Consider the following 17,490-nt stretch of genomic DNA (forward strand, 5'->3'; position numbering starts at 1 on the left):
TTGGACTAAACACAAAGCACATTTTAAATGCAGCGATTGGCACTTGCTTGTACTGCGGCGCCCTCTTGCGGTAAATAAAATGTTCAAGTATAAAAAGTTATTGTCCGAACAAGATGGCTTCGTCCTAAGCAACGGAGACGCACCTCCTTGGAAACGTATTGATGTCAAACAGAGTGGATGTCGGTGAACATTAAACCATGACATGAAGCGGAAAATACATTATATGTAAACCATTGATGGAAGGAAGCAAACATTTGTTTCCAGATTACTTGACATTGAATTCTTAAACGGACTCATTGTAAGTTAATTTTATATTACCGGAGTAACATTAACACTAGCTCTTGTCTAGTTACACATTTTGTGCTAGCTTGAAAACTTCTACGTAAATGCATTGCTAGCCTAGCCTTAAAATGTAGCGGACGCTGTTGGTCATTTATCGTTCTTTAAACAGTTTTGTACCATCTACTGTATAATTACTATAGACTGCGTGCGATTGTCTGTAACTACAATTCTCCCCTTATCTCGTGACTCATTTTGTGCATACTCATACTTGGTGTAATCAAGTATTCCTATTTTTCAGAAGATAGTGCTAAATATAAATATGACACAAAGCGAAAAGCAAAGACAAAATGGTGATGAGGAGGTCATTAAAGAGTTGGTAAGTAAAGTCAGACATTTGTCATACGTATAGCCTAGTTATTTGCATAAGTTAGTTCTCTTTCATTGCCTGCATTTAAACGGGGTGAAACCACCTTTAAAACTACATTGTGGTGTACTAAGTACAGTAGTTGACTTGCACTTGTTTTTCCCGCACCAACAGTGCGTGGCCAACGGGGTGTCATATGAAAAGATACCCCACGAGGGTAGCAGTGTCACATCCCTGGAGGTGTTCTTCTCAGGTTATCCTCGTATGGTGGGCCTTGCACTATTCCCCAAGCTATGCCAACTTACAGTGGTTGGCCAGAACATCAGACACATTCAAAGCCTTGAGGCCTGCCCCATGCTTCGTGAGCTCTGGGTGGTGGAATGCCAGTTGACGGTAAGCACTGGGTTCATTACAGACCTGATATCTGTATACCAGCATCTGGGCAAAATGTACAGAGAATTTGTTATCGAAAATAATAACCTTGACCTTTGCAGGAGATTTCTGGACTTCAGAATTGCATTCAACTCCAAAAGCTCTACCTCTACGACAACCAAATTAGTGATATATATAATTTAGAGTTACTAGTAAACCTCCAGGTTCTCTGGCTCAACAACAACTTCATCACTCTAATAAAGGTGTGAAAGCTTTTTTAATGTTTTTTTTTTTTTTTTTTTTACTTGTTCAACTTGAACAAAATGCCCTTTCATTATCTGTTAACAGGGATTGAACACTCTTCAAAACCTGAAAGAACTGAATCTGGCCGACAATAACATTGAAACTATAGGTAGCTGTAGGCAATTTCTTCAAATATAGATTTTCTTCGATCCCAGCTGCCTTACTGACAGTTATCTATTCAATGTTTCACAGGACACAGCCTTGACCTTAATGTCAATCTACAAAATCTCAATCTATCCGGAAACAAGATCAGCTCTTTCAAGGTACGTAACTAAGATGTTTTGGATGATAGAACAAACCCATCCATACCATTTCCAACACATTGTCAACACATAGTATTATGTTGCTTTAGATTTCCAATACTTTTTGCACTTCTCAGAAAACCCATTAGGAACATAAAGATATATAAACAATTGCTTTTCTATTCTGTGCTTTGCACATCTTCCTTCCTTTTGTGCTGTGCAATCGACAAAGTAGACTCTGTGGGAATATGATTCTTTTGACTAAGCTTTTGAAACATGTATTTTATCTGTAGAGGAGTGTTTTATCTGTAATGCAGACTGTGTCTGTGTGCTGACACCTCAGAAACCTCCCCCACTAACTAACTAACTAACCTGTGCTGTGTGTTCTCTGGTGTAACAGGAGCTCACCCACCTGGCCCGGTTGCCCTGTCTGAGAGAACTAGGACTCAAGGAGCCCCAGTCCTGTCCCAGCCCAGTGTGCCTGCTGTGTAACTATGCCACCCACGTGCTCTACCACATGCCAAGCCTCCAGCGACTGGACACCTATGATGTCTCCAGCAAACAAGTGAAGGACGCCGCGGAGGTAAGGGGGATTGACAGTCCCCAACCGGTTTGAATCCGGCTCAGGGAGTTTTCTGCTTGTCCTCTCTCTCTCCCTGCTCCCTGCAATAGGACCATTTACATTTTAGTCATTTAGCAGACACTCTTATCCAGAGCGACTTACAGTAAGTACAGGGACATTCCCCCCGAGGCAAGTAGGGTGAAGTTCCTTGCCCAAGGACACAACGTCATTTAGCACGGCCGGGAATCGAACTGGCAACCTTCAGATTACTAGCCCGATTCCCTAACCGCTCAGCCACCTGACACACACAAAGAAAAGCATAATAAGGCAAAAAAATATCTCACCATTGAATCACATTTTATTTCTTGAGCCCTTTTAAAATAATACAAGCAATGGCTTCACAGTAATTATGTGACATGATATCTAATTTCGTCCGGTGTGAAATACTGTACTACTGTGTTCCGGTTAGTCCACAGTGATGAAGAAGATGATGTACTACAACATGCGTGTGCGTACTGCCCAGAGGAACCTGGCAGAGACCCAGGCCAGCCTGCTGGAGAACAAGAAGATCCTCCTTCAGCTTCCAGAAGAACGCATCGGAACTCTCACTTACGACCTCAAAAATGTACGTGCGATTCTACCCCATGCCGTCTAGTCTGAAGCCTCAGGACTGCTTTATTCTGTAGCACGCAGTGTAAACTTGTTTAGACATTCCCAGGCACTGCGTGAGATGATACGTTCCCGTGTTCCACGTTCCACGTCCTGTGTTCCACGTTTCCTCAGCTGGAGTGTGAGCTGTCCGAGGTGCAGGCCGTGTGCAGGAAGGCGGCCCGTACCTGGGAGGACGGGCTGACACCTGGCAGTGACGGCTCAGGGGACCGCGGTGACAACCCTGCTGACGTCACGCGTGACCCCGGCATGGAGAACAAGATCCTCAGCAAGCTGGAAGCCCTGCAGGAGCGGCTCAAACACTGGCAGAGGAGACTGGAGGAGTGAGTTGAAGCTTTGAACTTAGGCCTGGCCTATGGTCTAAACATACACTGCAAACACTGTACGTGATAATCTTGTTTTTAGATTTTAAATCTAGTTTGACTTAAATACTAGTTTCTAGTATGAATGGCGTAACCATTGACTTAATTTAAGTAAACAACACATTATAATAAGAAACAAGTTATATTCACTTTACTACACTAGCAGCCAAATTGAATTGTTTTAAGCATAAGAAAGCTCACAACAAGCATTTTTGCAGTGTAGGAGAGGTCAGATATTCGACATGTGATATCTTATTTTAGTATCAAAACACCTACTGGATACAGGTCTAGGTTGTGTGACAAGAAATCACATCCTACCTGTGTCTTGCAGGATTGAGTCCAGGTACCAACGGGACATGGCCCAGGCTGCCAACAGCAATGAGTTGATGGTCCACTTCCTCCAGATGGAACTGGAGACGGTGGGGAACATCCGCTTTGAAGAGGGATGTTCTACAGATCCCTGGTACAGAGTCCAGCGTGCAACACACTCACCTCCAGCCTTACTCCCTGCCTGCTACAACAGTGTAGTTAACACTAGCAATGGATTTGTCTTTGTAAATGTATTCTTTTTCTTATTTTTTTTTAGAAGTTTTTGTATTAGTTTTTCTTTAGGTTTATCAAAATAAAATTAAAAATACAGTTTGATATATTATAACAACAACAAAGTCCATCCCACAAACAGCCCTAACCTAACCCATCGCACCATTACAAATTCATAACATGACACATCAAAACGTTTGTTCAATGGTAAGTATGATAAACAAATCAAAACCACAAAGAACACAAAGGGAGAAACAATGCTGTGATGTCAACGCTGTGATGTCAACGCTGTGATGTCAACGCTGTGATGTCAACGCTGTGATGTCAACGCTGTGATGTCAACGCTGTGATGTCAACGCTGTGATGTCAACGCTGTGATGTCAACGCTGTGATGTCAACGCTGTGATGTCAACGCTGTGATGTCAACGCTGTGATGTCAACGCTGTGATGTCAACAGGTTCACCTCCTGCTACGACCTGGTGCTGTCTCGCTTCTGTGCGTCCGAGTACAAGGTGCACGGCGTCACCGGCATCAAGATCAACCGAATCATCCGCATCCACAACCGAGCCTTAAGGCTTCGCTTCGAGGACAAGCTTCACACTCTGCTGGCCAGAGAAGAGTCGGCCATGTTCTCTCAGTGAGTGACCGTGAGATTCAGGGTTTCCAACATAGGTTTGCTCCCTCCCTCTCTCATAAACACCTCTATGACACCCCTATGTGCATAAGCAACTGTCAGTGGGCTGTAATGTCACCTAACTTCCATGTAGGAATTACAAGCGCTGGCTGGAGTACTTGTTCTACGTAGCTGATCCTGAATCGACAAATGAGAAGAATGAGGTTTTTTACATTCCAGAAGATGGGTTCAAAACACCAGAAATGTATAAGGTGCGCAAATCAGTATTTTTTATATTGTCCCAGTATATTGTAAACCTATATGTGTATGTTTGACTTTGGTTTGTATTTTTGTTTGCACCAGGCCTTGGGCAGAGAGCGAGCTGTGCCCTTGTCTAACAGTCTGAGTGTGTCAGACAGAGCGAGGATAGAGTTCACACAGCGCCACGCCCACCAAGGCATCTCTCAGCAGGCTGGAGACTCTCTCCCCTTCAGACACGGTCCGTCCTATGCTGCCCTGGACAACACACTCATGTCTCCTAAACCAGCCTGTCTCAGTCCTGGACAACACACTCATGTCTCCTAAACCAGCCTGTCTCAGTCCTGGACAACACACTCATGTCTCCTAAACCAGCCTGTCTCAGTCCTGGACAACACACTCATGTCTCCTAAACCAGCCTGTCTCAGTCCTGGTCCTCTGGACCTCATGACCTGGATGGTTCAGATGTTTCCCTCTCCCAACACACCTGATTCAGATAAATGTTATAGAGTTGCTATGAAGCTCAGCAGAAGCCTGATAATGACCAGTTGATTCATGTGTGCTGGAGCAGGGAAACACCTAAAACATGCAGGGCATGTGGTCCCGAGGACCAGGACTGAGAGAGGCTGACCTAATTGACTTTAGTTTGAATTCAAGGGAAAAGATGGTTCGGATGAATTAAATATGTTCTATTTCGATACATGTGAATCTTGTCAACAGGTCAGATTATTGTGTCCAAAGTGTTCCTGGGTCGTAGCCTGCCCATCCGTGAAGGGGAGGCTGTGGATGCCTGTAACTACCCTAAAGCCCACTCAGTCCATCGCAGCTTAAACACAGAAAATGGAATCAAAACAAGAGGAGGTAGAGACGAGAACCATAAACACATTACAGCATCAACGGTAAACGTTCTTCCATTTCCTTTTCTGGTGGATTTATTTCCTATCGAATGTTTCCCTTACAGAGAAAACCTGCTGCTCCAAAGTGCAGAGGGGCTGTGAGTGCAGTCTAAGGCACAGCCAGTGTTTTGTGTTCGATCATGAGCTTGTTCTTCCAGAGTACATCATTGATTTTGAGTACATCACCCAGGTATCCAGAAACCAACCTTCACTCTGACGTGATGTGAACAACGTTTCAGTCGCAGATGACCAGATCTATATCTTTTGCTAACCCACTAATGATGTTCCCCCTTCACCAGGACAGAGGTCAGGCCCTGTTTGCAGAGCAGGTTCCAAGCTTTACCCCGCCCAACCATATCCAGCTTGACGAGGAGGTTCTGAACATGGAGCCGGTCCTTAAACCACGACCCAAGATGCTCAGTCTGGATGACAAGACGTTGCTGAATGTGGCCAGAGCCAATGTTCTCAGCCAGATCACTGTGAGACACAACAGCCAATGTGATTTCATCAGTTTTAGAACTGATCTGGACTGTTTCGATACCGCCTACGGTATTTTAGGAATCCACACATTAAATCTTCCCAACAAGGCGTATTCTGTACTGTAAAGCTGTCTTCTCTTCCAGAAGACACTTAACTGCTAACGTTTCAACAGGCACGGTGGCGTCAGCACTCGTAAACCATCTTGTCTTTTTGAACCTTTTTCCTTTTCTTTGTTTGTCTCTCCTTGGGCTCAGGTACTAAATCTCCATGGCAACAGTCTGAGTAAGCTGAAGGAGATATCCCACCTGACCTCGTTGCGTAATCTCACCATCAGCTTCAACGAGTTCACACACCTGGAGGACATCTCGCACATGGTGAGTCCCCCGACACACGGCGAGAGTTAACCTCGGAACGACCTCATGTTCATTTCCCCCTGCATTTCCCCTGGCCTTCCAGCCAAACCTGGAGTATGTTGACGCCAGCTTCAACCACGTGCGGACCCTGGAGGGGCTGAGAGGGCTGGGCCGGCTGAAGCAGCTGGATCTGCGCTGGAACCGTCTGACCAGGGCCCGGGACGAGACGGCTGTGCTGAGGAAGCACGCCCACGGCCTGCTCAGACTGGACACGCGCCACAACCCCTGGCACCGGGTAAACACCAGCCACACACCATTGGCGGAGGGAGCCGAATCGATGTCTGTGTGAAAGGGAGAGCCGGCACTGCGGGAGCCTTGGATTCTGTAAAGCCGGCACTCAATCTAAAATCACACAGGGGGTGGTGTTACGGTGGCTTTGTTTGGTTCTGTGTAAACAAACCAAGCCGGCATAACAACGGGTCTTCTATTAGGTTTTGAGGGATCTCTCTATAAAGGGCTCCTATTCTTTTGATCTGCACAGGCTTAGAATGACTGACAGACATATAAAAGCACAGCATGGGATGTGAACAGATGTGTGTGTTCCAGCCGGAGGAGGTGAGAATGACCATCCTGGGCCGGCTGGTCAACCTGACACACCTCGACGACGTCCTGCTGACGGAGGAGGAGGCTGCGGCCGCTGTTCAGATGGCAGCCGGCTGCAGGATCAACCAGGTAGGTCTGACCTCCAGTCAACCAGCGCACAGCACAGCACACACGTACATTCATTAAAGGCTGGCTACTCTTCCTGCCTCCCTCTCTCCACGCTCCCTTCTTCCTCATCCCTTCTCTCTCTTCTTCTTCCTCCCTCCTACACTTCCAGCAACTTCCCTCCCTCCCTCCCTCCCTCCCTCCCTCCTTCCCTTTCCTCTCATCTGCTATTCATATTGTGTTCGAGGCTATCAGATCATCTGTGAATCAGTGGATAATCTGATATGGGCCTGCTCAGTGAGTGTGTCTCCTCATGGGTGGGGTGGGGTGGGTGTTAACAGGCCTCGCTGCTGGCACACTCCCGCACCCACAGCGAGCGTCCTCGAAGCCTCAGCCTGCTGTCAGCTGCCCAGCTGCTGTGCCAGCTCAGCCCGGCACCCTGGGACCTCAGCACAGACCTCGAGCCTGGCTGGACCACTAAGGTGAACCACACCAAACACTGTGTATATTTTTTTTATTATTGGAAAGGTTGCACAAATATTTTTGAAACAAGATTTGAACGTTTTGGGGGGAAAAAAAGTTTCTAAAGGATTTACTGACTTAATTTTTTTTTACTGATTTATTGACTTCTGCCCCTCTGGTGACCAGATCACCACCCTCAACCTTGACAGCCAGCGACTCTCCCGGCTGATCAACCTGGACAAACTGGTCAACCTGCGCTGGGCCTCCTTCAACAACAACGACATCTCCAAGATGGAGGGTCTGGAACCCTGCCAGAACCTTGAGGAACTGTCCCTGAACCACAACTGCATCGCCAGACTAGAAGGTCCATCTCAAACTGTGAAACCAACATGACCCTGAGTTGACCAGTTGGCTAAAACATACAATAATTCCCTACAGAATATAGGTCTACCAAAAGTGATAAACTCATATAGTCTATATAGTCATACGCCCTAACCCCTTTTGTACCAAGACAACCATGTCATATCCTGGATGTGTTTCTCTGTTGTCTCAGGGGTGTCCAAGCTGCACTGCCTGACCAGACTCAGTCTGAATGGGAACCAGCTGTCCTCTCTGGATGGGTCAGTCCTGGACCGGCTGCCCAACCTGCATTTCCTGTCCGTGGAGAACAACCTGATAGGCTCCCTGTCTGGCATGCAGAGAGCCCGCTCGCTGTTTGAGCTCTACGTTGGCAACAACAAAATTTCCACCACACGTGACATCTACCATCTGAAGGTGTGAGGAGAGACCTGTAGGCCTGTTTGTTTCTAAGTGTGGCACAGCAGTGTGCAGCTACAGCATGAAGCGTTGGTTTCTACTGCTCTCTGATGCTTTAGTCCTCTTTCTGCTGTCGATGGATACGCTATTTCAGACACGGTATATTTACATTTAGTCATTTAGCAGACGCTCTTATCCAGAGCGACTTACAGTAAGTACAGGGACATTCCCCTGAGGGAAGTAGGGTGAAGTGCCTTGCCCAAGGACACAACGTCATTTGCAGAGCCGGGAATCGAACCGGTAACCTTCAGATTACTAGCCCGACTCCCTAACCGCTCAGCCACCTGACTCCCTATATTTATGATATACGCTGTGTTTATTTCAATGTTTTCAATGTACTTTTATTTTTATTTTTTTCTGCAATTTTCCAGGCATTGACAAACCTAATAATTCTGGATCTGTTTGGGAATCCGTTGGTGGAGAAGTTGGAACACTATCGAATCTACGTGGTGTTTCACCTGCCCTCTCTGAAGGCGCTGGATGGGATTGCAGTGGTATGAAGGCACACGCACAACCAGTTTGAGTGTTAGAGGCTGCAGTTTACTGGGCTCCCAGGCTGCAGTTTACTGGGCTCCCAGGCAGAGGTGACAAGTACAGTGTGTTGTCCAGGATGTGTTGGAGTGCGAAAACGCCAAGGACGTGTTTGGTGGACGTCTGAACCCTGACATGGTGGCTGAGAAGCTGGGCCACTCCAACTACTCTGCCATAGCCGACCTCCACCTGCAGTCCAGTGGCATCAGGTAAACAGAGTCCTACCACCTGTAAACCCTGCACAAGACCACCAACCCTTCCACCCCCACCCTCCCAATGAGTAGTGTATCACCTTGGTAATACAGAGAGGAAGTAAAAGGAAGTACAGAGTGTTTTAGTAATTTTACAATTATTTCCGAAAAAAACCTTTTGAAAGGTTGAACAAATATTTTCAAAAAAAACCTTTTGAAAGGAAAAATAGGTTTTCATCAATTTTCTAAAGTAAACTTAAAAAAAAAAAAACGTTTGATAGGTTGAAAAAATATACATTTTCTCCGTCTCTGCAGGATAGTGGACCTGGCTCCTGCGGATCTGTTCCACAACCTGCACAGTGTCAACCTGGAGCACAACAACCTCACCTCCTTCAGTGGGCTGATCTACCTGCCCAGTGTCAAGGTGAGAGGACTGCTCCACTATAGGATTTACTGTGTGTGGACATTAGACATAGTGCTTTTGCCAGCCCTTATAAGGAACATGTGGATTATTTTTACACATGCTTGCGTCGATGTACAGTAGAAGAGGTAAACATTTAAAACACACAGATTCTGTGATTGTCCCCTTTTTGTAGGCTCTGTGTTTGAACCACAACCACATTGAGTCCATCCTGCCCAGACAGAAGACTCAGGCCCACCTGACGAACAGGCAGATCCTGTACCACAAGGTCAACTCCAGTGGGTACGGTCAACAAGGGCCGTCCAGAGGCAGCAGGTACCAACACCATACATCACAGTGGATTGTTTTTTATTGTTTATATATTTTATATATAAACAATATATATATATATCAAGTTTATATATTATACTGAACTATCCCACATAAAAAAATGTTTATACTGTACAAAGATTCGTTGACAGTTGTAGCCATTTGGGGGCAGCAGTAGTCCATGTCTGCCCCTAAGGCCGTCTGTTACCCAGCAAAAAACGCATTTCCTGTTTTTCACAAGTTTTCCAACAAATAAAAACTTAAAGCCCTGAAAATAGGTATGAATAGAAGTAGAAAGTGCAGAAGGGGGTCAAGCTATTGAATGGCTCTCCTGTGATTGCCTGTGTGAGTTGCTGTATACCTGTGTGGTTTGGCCTGAAATGGGCACTCTCAGCTCCTAAAGCTCCTATTCTGTGTGTGTTTTGAAGGGAAGCGGGGCCTGGGGACAACCTGGAGCCACTGATGGGCAGCCTGGAGGTGCTGCATTTGAGCTACAATGGCATCTCCAATATGGCCAATCTGCAACTCAGCAGGCTTCCCAATCTTAAAGCACTCTTCCTCCAAGGTACGCTTGTGTTGTGTGTTGTCCCCCTATTCTTCCCCCCCCAGGATTCAAAGCCGGTGAAAAGTACAGCGTGTAACAGCAGAGCTCCACTCACATCTGTCCGGGTGGGCGAGGAAACCGCCGGAAAGGAGACGGCGACGGGCCTTGCAGAACAGGAGTTGCTTCTTCCATCACATTTGATTATGTTGCTTTGTGTTGCATTGAGTCAATCTCTTTGTTGTACTCACCCCATACGAGACGAGTGTATTGTGGGTTAGGGTTAGATCACATTATAATATATTTTTCACAAATAGATCCAGTTAATTGTAACATGTGCATGGGCGAGAGCAATATGTTATCTCCCATCAAATACTGAAGCAGTACAAAGCAATAGAACATTTCTAGGTGGTTATTTAACATCAGGAGGGTTTTCTCTTGTGAGTGGACCTATAAGAACACTCAGTGGAAGAAGCACTGTTGGTGTTTAGTTAACAGTTAGAAGCTTGGTGTTTAGCATTCCCAATCATGGAACTCCTGATGACTGGACTCCTCTCCCCCTTCAGGAAACGAGATCAGCCAGGTGGAAGGTCTCGAGGGCCTGTTCCGTCTGAGGGAGCTGGTTCTGGACAGGAACCGGATCAAGGTCCTGGGGGAGAACTCTTTCTATGGCCAGGGAGTCCTGCTAGAGCTGCACCTCGCGGAGAACCGCATCCGGGAACTCAACTACCTCCAACACCTCACCGAGCTACGGAGGCTGTTTTTGGGCAATAACAAGCTGCAGGTACCCCCCCTCCCCTCCTGCACCACATCTTGCCACTACACCTCCATGCCTGTTCTACAAGTACTGAGCTGAGCATTTCTATCAACACAAACGAGGAATTCACAGTGTGGTCTTGTACTGATTTTCTGTACAAGTATGCGCTCAAGGTCAAATTGACTACAACAGCCCCGGTTGATTCCCTGATGAATAATTCTAAATCACTCGTCCCATTTAAACGACTGCGTATTAGAATGTCTTTTGAACTGTGCCGTATTAGTTTTCGATGTGTTTGCAAACCAGGGGGTGAAAAACAGTAATCATGCACGGTTCCCACCCCACTGTGATACACGTGGGGTGGTGTATTCAAAAGAATCGACATTGATTGAAGGTCAACCACATGTCTGAGGACAGAGAGGAACAATCAACACAACGTGTAATCAGGTTCTCAGCCCACAGCTTATTCTCTCCCCAGGCGAGTGATTTGCACTTTGTCGCCAGTTCTCCCCCCATCCCCCCCATCCCCCCCCCCCCCCCCACACACCCTTCCTTAATGTTTTCATGCTTTCAATTAAAACATCAAATGCAGCAGCAATCATTCCAGCGCACCACAACCTCACAACGGGGGTTCGTGCGAGACGTCCTAGCTCGGTCACGAAGGTGGTGGAGTTTCCCCCCCACCCCCTCCCCCAACCCCCTTGCGTGCCCAAACTCTCTCATGAGATTAATGAGAGATCACACGTGTAATCTCCACCATCAGCTGCCTCCACCCTCACAGCACAGAAATGATGAGGTTTGGCCTCAAATGGACGTGTCTCCATGGTTATTAAGCAGCGTGCTGTCCACAGTGCATCATACATGATCTGTGAATCATAAGCACTGTTCATCTTTCTTATTACAGCTACTCGTGAACGAATACTAATTCATTAAGTAGCAATAAGTCAAGAGTAAACACATCTATGTCTTTGAGGTTCGACATGTTTCACATCGCTCTGCTCTCTCCTCTGCAGGACATTTCAGAGCTGGAGAGACTGGAAGTCCTTCCCTCCATCATTGAGCTGTCGGTCATCGGGAATCCTGTAAGTACTGTTGTTGACCAGTGTCTAATGCCAAACAACACTACTGGACCAAAAACAAGGCCTTGTTCATCGGTTCATATCCTGGGTTCCTGACCAGATATATTCAATATGTGTTGTTGTGTATGAGCTTAACGTCACTGGTTAGAAAGAATTCTTACGCAAAAGAGCTTCCAGGCTCCCTTCCCCTCACGTACATGCTGCACACATCTGACAGCGCTCACCCAGAACTACGTTGTGGTTCAAAATGAAACGATTACATGATGGACCGTCTGCTGTTCCTCAAACTGGCCGGCATCAGAGACAAATCCGTTGACCAAATGGCAGTGCCGTTATCAGACACTATTGGCTCTGGTTCAGCACCCATCTGGAGTCCATGGATCAGGCCTCTGCAGTGTCCGGTGCAGAGGGCCCTGATACCCGTGAGGCCTTGCTCAGCTGGCCCAGCATGTTTCCCCCATGGCCCCACGGTCCCTTCCCACGAGGAGCTTAATCCTGCCAGGGGGGGAGGGAGAGCCAACAGTTGCCCTAGAGACAATACCTCCTGCTGTCAGCCGCATGAGATCACTGCTCTACCCATGTTCCCCTGCCAGAATCTCTCTCTTCCCTTTCTCTCCTCGCCTGCCCCGACCCACAGAGGTGTCCTGCTGGAGCAGACAGGGGTCTGGCCGCCCCTGGAGCAGGGCTTTGTCCCCGAGCCAGCCTGGCCGAGGATGCCCTCGGCAGGGCCAGGCTGGGGCTATCAGCTGGGCCACTGGAAGAGATGATATTTGAGTGTTTCTGAAAAACAAGAATTCTCAGGACTGCCTTCACTTTGAGGTAAATAGTTAGTGAGAGGGTTTGTGTGAGATGTCGGATGTTTTTTGGTTGTCCCTAGGTGGCCAGACGAGCCCTCCACAGGCCGGCTGTGGTGCTGCGCCTCTCCAGGCTGCAGGTTCTGGATGGGTTGGCCGTCACTCTGGAGGAGAGGACCCGGGCAGAGCTCCTCTGTACAGAAGCACAGGTGACAGTTGGTACTCATGCACTCTGATCCACACCCTCACAGCTACACACCCAGACCCTGAAAACATATACATTTGATAGTCAAAGAATCAGAAAGGAGTGGATCGATATGAAAGCTGGATGATGTTGGGTGAGAGAGCCACAGGAGGATTTCTCTTGCTGCCTTTATCTCCATGCTCATCTGAGACTGACCTAAAAAAAGCCTCATTTATGTAAACCCCCCAGATAAAGGGCTGTATCATGTCAACCACAATCCAACTTGAAATTCAAACAGCGAATGAAAAGACAACAACCAACAGGATCTACATTAAATAAATAAATAAGCAAGGATAAAACCATCAGTCTGTCTCGCTGATTTGATCTCCACATAACGAGAGAGAGAGGGGCAGTAATGCTCCTCCAGAGCTGAATTAAAAGCAGCCTAAGCCTGCTTGTTTCATCCTGCTGATTAGATGAAATGTGCCCGGCCGATAGTGCACCAGTGGATTTGCCCCCTATTAGCTGGGTCAACCAGACCTCCTCTGTTCGTTAAGAGAGGATGTGGGAACGAGAGGGAAAGGGGGGGGGGACAACGGAGGGATCCCGGGCTCTCTCATTAAAAAGCATAAACACGTAAAGCTCTCCCCCTTGACCCCTCATCCTCATCCTGTCAGGCTTGCGTCAGCTCTCACCTGCCTTATGTTTTTGTTTGGAGTTCATTCAGCCGCCGTTGTTATTCAGTGATCGTTACCATTCTCCTATTAGACGTTTACACATGAGGGACAACGGCAATTTGGTTATCCATACTGTAGCGTGTTGGACGGTGGAGGATTGACTAGCTGAGAGGGATTTGGGGGACAGGGATGTTTAATTAGAGGAGAAGGCACCCCCAACATGTGCACCTGTACGATCAAGCCTAACGTCGCCCGAACATTTAGTCATTTAGCAGACGCTCTTATCCAGAGCGACTTACAGTGAGTACAGAGACATTCCCCCAAGGCAAGTAGGGTGAAGTGCCTTGCCCAAGGACACAACGTCATTTGACATGGCCGGGAATCGAACCAACAACCTTCAGATTACTAGCCAGATTCCCCTAACCACTCAGCCACCTGACTCCCCAACATAGCTTCCACTGTAGTGAGTGGTCTGCAGTTGGCCTGACTTCCCTCCAGTGACCATCTCCCTTGCCCTTCCTCTGCCCAGTGCCCTGGAGTCCAAGCGACTGGCATGGACATGAACCTGCCTGGCCTGATGCCCCTGATGTCCCGCATGGCACCTCTCAGAGGAACAAGCCTGACTGGACTGCAGCACTTCCTGGGTCATGAGATCCTGCTGCCCTGCAACCTGGACGAGGGACCTCATGATACACCCAAACGTTAGTTCTCTCTCTCTCGCTCTCTGTGTGTCTCTCACTAACTCTCTCTCTCTCACTGCTACTAACGTCTCATACCTGGCACTCTGTGTAACACGAGCGTTTCAATTCACCTCCTCAGACAAGAAGCAGAAGCACAGCAGTGCCCGCAATCCCCAGACAGAGATGATCTTTAGGATCAGAGGAACAGGAAGTGGCCTGGCCACCTCTGGCCTCCTGCCGAATGGACACAGGGTCCTGATCACCTACCAGAACCACAACCAGGACCAAGAATGCAGGTTGGAAAACCCTCAACTGAGATCATTTTCTTAATAATTAATACTGTTATGTCTGGACCTTGTGGATTTGACGCTTGCTCTTTGCTCTCGTCGTATATATGTTTGCCTATGGCCATTATCACCCACTGTCACTGATGCATCATGGGAATGAGTGTTCTTGGGGACATGCTAAGAAAACCACTTGTATTTATTTTCGATTCTAATACAGGTTCCAGAGTTCTACTGGCCCCAAACCTCCACCCTTGTAGTTGTGCAGAATGAAGTGACAGAGAAAGAGGGAGTGTCCCTGTTGTCACCAGACAAGGACCTGTGTGGGTCATTAGTAACACAGGAAGTGGTCAACGGTCTGGGTACCTCAAGAGTTCTAAAATGTGCACCTCTATAAAGATCTCATCTGGTATATGAAACAAGTCTACACTTTTTGACATTGCTGCTATTTGTAATTATATCTTGACTCAATACTTTTAGGTGTAAGACTTGATGGGGGTTTTTCAGAGAGAGAAAAAGAGAGAGATTCCCTGGTGATAGTGTGACATGATTGACTGCCATTTCCCATCCACATCCATGGTTTTCTAACCCTGGTAATCTATTTTAAACGGAGAGGTTTACAAGTCATGACCACAGTGATCCCCTCTCACCATCAGCGTATAAAAAAACACCCACAGATGTAAGGGCGTGTGAGGCGGGCATGTTGTGTCCATCGGGTCAAATGGATCCCCAACAAGTGGATAATCCAGCTTTAGCACACCTCTCTGTGGACAATAATCTGCAGTCACTCAGATGGAGTCATAATCTTGAATGTGGTCCAAATGGATTGGATTGCGGAGATCTGTCCGTTTTATAATGTCAGCCTCTATTTTGAAAGACCACAACAGTATCTTCTCTAATAGGAAAATCTCATATGCTGCTGCAGGAAATAAATCATCTTTTACAGTTCAGTTTTTGGGCAGTGTTAGTGTAGACAACATGACAATAAGACATAAAAACAACCCTGTTCACTCCGATCTAGACCTCCAGCAGCCGTTGCCTCAGTACTGTACAAGTCCCTGAGTACTGAAGATGTAATATGTTTCTTATCAGAGACTGAATCGTGGCATTTGGAGGAGTACCACTGTTTTGTGCCCCTGGTTAATGGTAAACTAACAGGAAACAAATGTGGTCATATCATTCTGACCACTAGGGGTCCCTAGTGATCCACTGTTCGACTTTTATCCACTGAGTAACGCATTGATTCAAGGCCAAGATCAGTCGATATGCAGTTACGCTCCAAACTATCACAGCCTGCTCTGAACGAATAGTGCAACAACTAGTTCCAGGCAGCCAAAAGTAAATGCCCAGCCTCTAAAGACCCCCTCTAATGCATGTACTTAACTTCACTTAATTTGTGTTAACTCCCAGCATTAAGCAGGGCTAATGACTGAGCGAGTGAGTGCACTGTCATTACCTTGCTCTGCTTCACATCAAATGGCAGCTGATGGGGCCACACTGAAAAAAACACAGTAATGCACAATTTGGAGGCTTTATGAAAGTGCAGTAATGCACGAGTTATTGCAACAGATAATGATGTATCTTACATTTGTTTACACTGTGCTCTGTATGTTTATGTAATCAGTATACTGCTATTTTTGTGTTTTAGTTTATCTGTACGTATAGTATTATTAGGATTTAAAAAAAATGGTACAATAAGGATTTTACCTAGGATTTTATCTATGTTTGTCTCTTGCATATCTTTCGGTATTTTTAGCATTAAAATGGCATTAGCATAAAAATTGTGAATTATTCATTTGTCTTGAGTGAGCTGAGATGCACTTGGCCGTCATTTCCCTCCTCTGTCTTTCTGTCTCTCTCTCTCTCTCTCTCTCTCTCTCTCTCTCTCTCTCTCTCTCTCTCTCTCTCTCTCTCTCTCAGGTTATGACAGGTTATGTTTTCATCTGCCTGATATGGAGCCTAGCCTGGGAGGGAGGTAGAGAGAGAGAGGGAGGGAGGGAGGTAGAGAGGGAGGGAGGGAGGTAGAGAGGGAGGTAGAGAGGGAGGGAGGGAGGTAGGGAGGTAGAGAGGGAGGGAGGGAGGTAGAGAGGGAGGGAGGGAGGTAGAGAGGGAGGGAGGGAGGTAGAGAGAGAGGGAGGGAGGGAGGGAGGTAGAGAGGGAGGGAGGGAGGGTGAGTGGAACTCCACAAAGTCTAGGCTTGTCATTAGACATGCTTGCGCTTGTCGTGAATCAGTTGGAGATGAAGCTTTATACTCCAACCTTGCCACCACACTAACACACACACACACACAGACACACGCACAAAGCTCACAAACACACACAAGTGCACCCACACACATGCTCTGTAAGGGGCCATTACTGCTGGTCCACTGACTCCCTACATTCTGCTGTGGCTGTGCATTCAGAGTGCCATTAGTCCAAGACTCTGTGAATAATTGCTGAATGGACCATGTTTTCTGTGCTATCTACTCAGGTTCCTATGCAGGGAGTTGGAGGTTGCGGGTGAAGTGAGATGGTTGAGGATGTCAATAGATGTTTAAAGCCAGTCACCAACATTGAGTACACAATACAGGTATTGACATGTTATTGTTTATCCAAGCTTTTTCTCTTTTTTTTTACTGACAAAACTATCACAGAAGAAGAATGTGTGTTCACCATAATGTCCATTCAGTAGTCTTATGTGTGAACAACAGACCCCGTATCCCAGACACATTTTGAAGCTTCAGGTAACGTCGGAATAGGCGGTACACACTACAATTA

At 46.9% G+C, this 17,490-nt stretch overlaps 1 protein-coding gene across 1 annotated transcript; it reads left to right on the forward strand.

The window, feature by feature from the left end:
* The first annotated feature begins 601 nt into the window (after window positions 1-601).
* On the forward strand, window positions 602-15,423 carry lrrc9 (leucine rich repeat containing 9). Its single transcript, XM_067243245.1, has 32 exons — window positions 602-658; window positions 821-1,039; window positions 1,141-1,281; window positions 1,367-1,430; window positions 1,514-1,584; window positions 1,964-2,146; window positions 2,595-2,750; window positions 2,909-3,117; window positions 3,488-3,619; window positions 4,154-4,333; window positions 4,461-4,581; window positions 4,673-4,808; window positions 5,288-5,428; window positions 5,529-5,653; window positions 5,763-5,942; window positions 6,198-6,317; window positions 6,400-6,598; window positions 6,907-7,028; window positions 7,346-7,486; window positions 7,653-7,830; window positions 8,020-8,240; window positions 8,654-8,776; window positions 8,892-9,022; window positions 9,320-9,428; window positions 9,601-9,740; window positions 10,163-10,299; window positions 10,842-11,059; window positions 12,046-12,114; window positions 12,989-13,114; window positions 14,296-14,467; window positions 14,586-14,742; window positions 15,408-15,423. Exons 1-32 carry the CDS (start codon window positions 602-604, stop codon window positions 15,421-15,423), a joined length of 4,494 nt encoding a protein of 1,497 aa, XP_067099346.1.
* The last annotated feature ends 2,067 nt before the right edge of the window (window positions 15,424-17,490 follow it).

This window comes from Osmerus mordax, chromosome 9 (assembly GCF_038355195.1).
Source record: "Osmerus mordax isolate fOsmMor3 chromosome 9, fOsmMor3.pri, whole genome shotgun sequence".
Lineage (NCBI taxonomy): Eukaryota > Metazoa > Chordata > Actinopteri > Osmeriformes > Osmeridae > Osmerus > Osmerus mordax.

Bases quoted from the DNA above. Each gene is read 5' to 3' on its own strand.
- lrrc9 (XM_067243245.1), top strand. From the start codon at position 602: ATGACACAAAGCGAAAAGCAAAGACAAAATGGTGATGAGGAGGTCATT. The intron at 659-820 runs GTAAGTAAAGTC...CCGCACCAACAG, and splicing joins AGGAGGTCATTAAAGAGTTG to TGCGTGGCCAACGGGGTGTC. The intron at 8,777-8,891 runs GTATGAAGGCAC...TGTGTTGTCCAG, and splicing joins CGCTGGATGGGATTGCAGTG to GATGTGTTGGAGTGCGAAAA.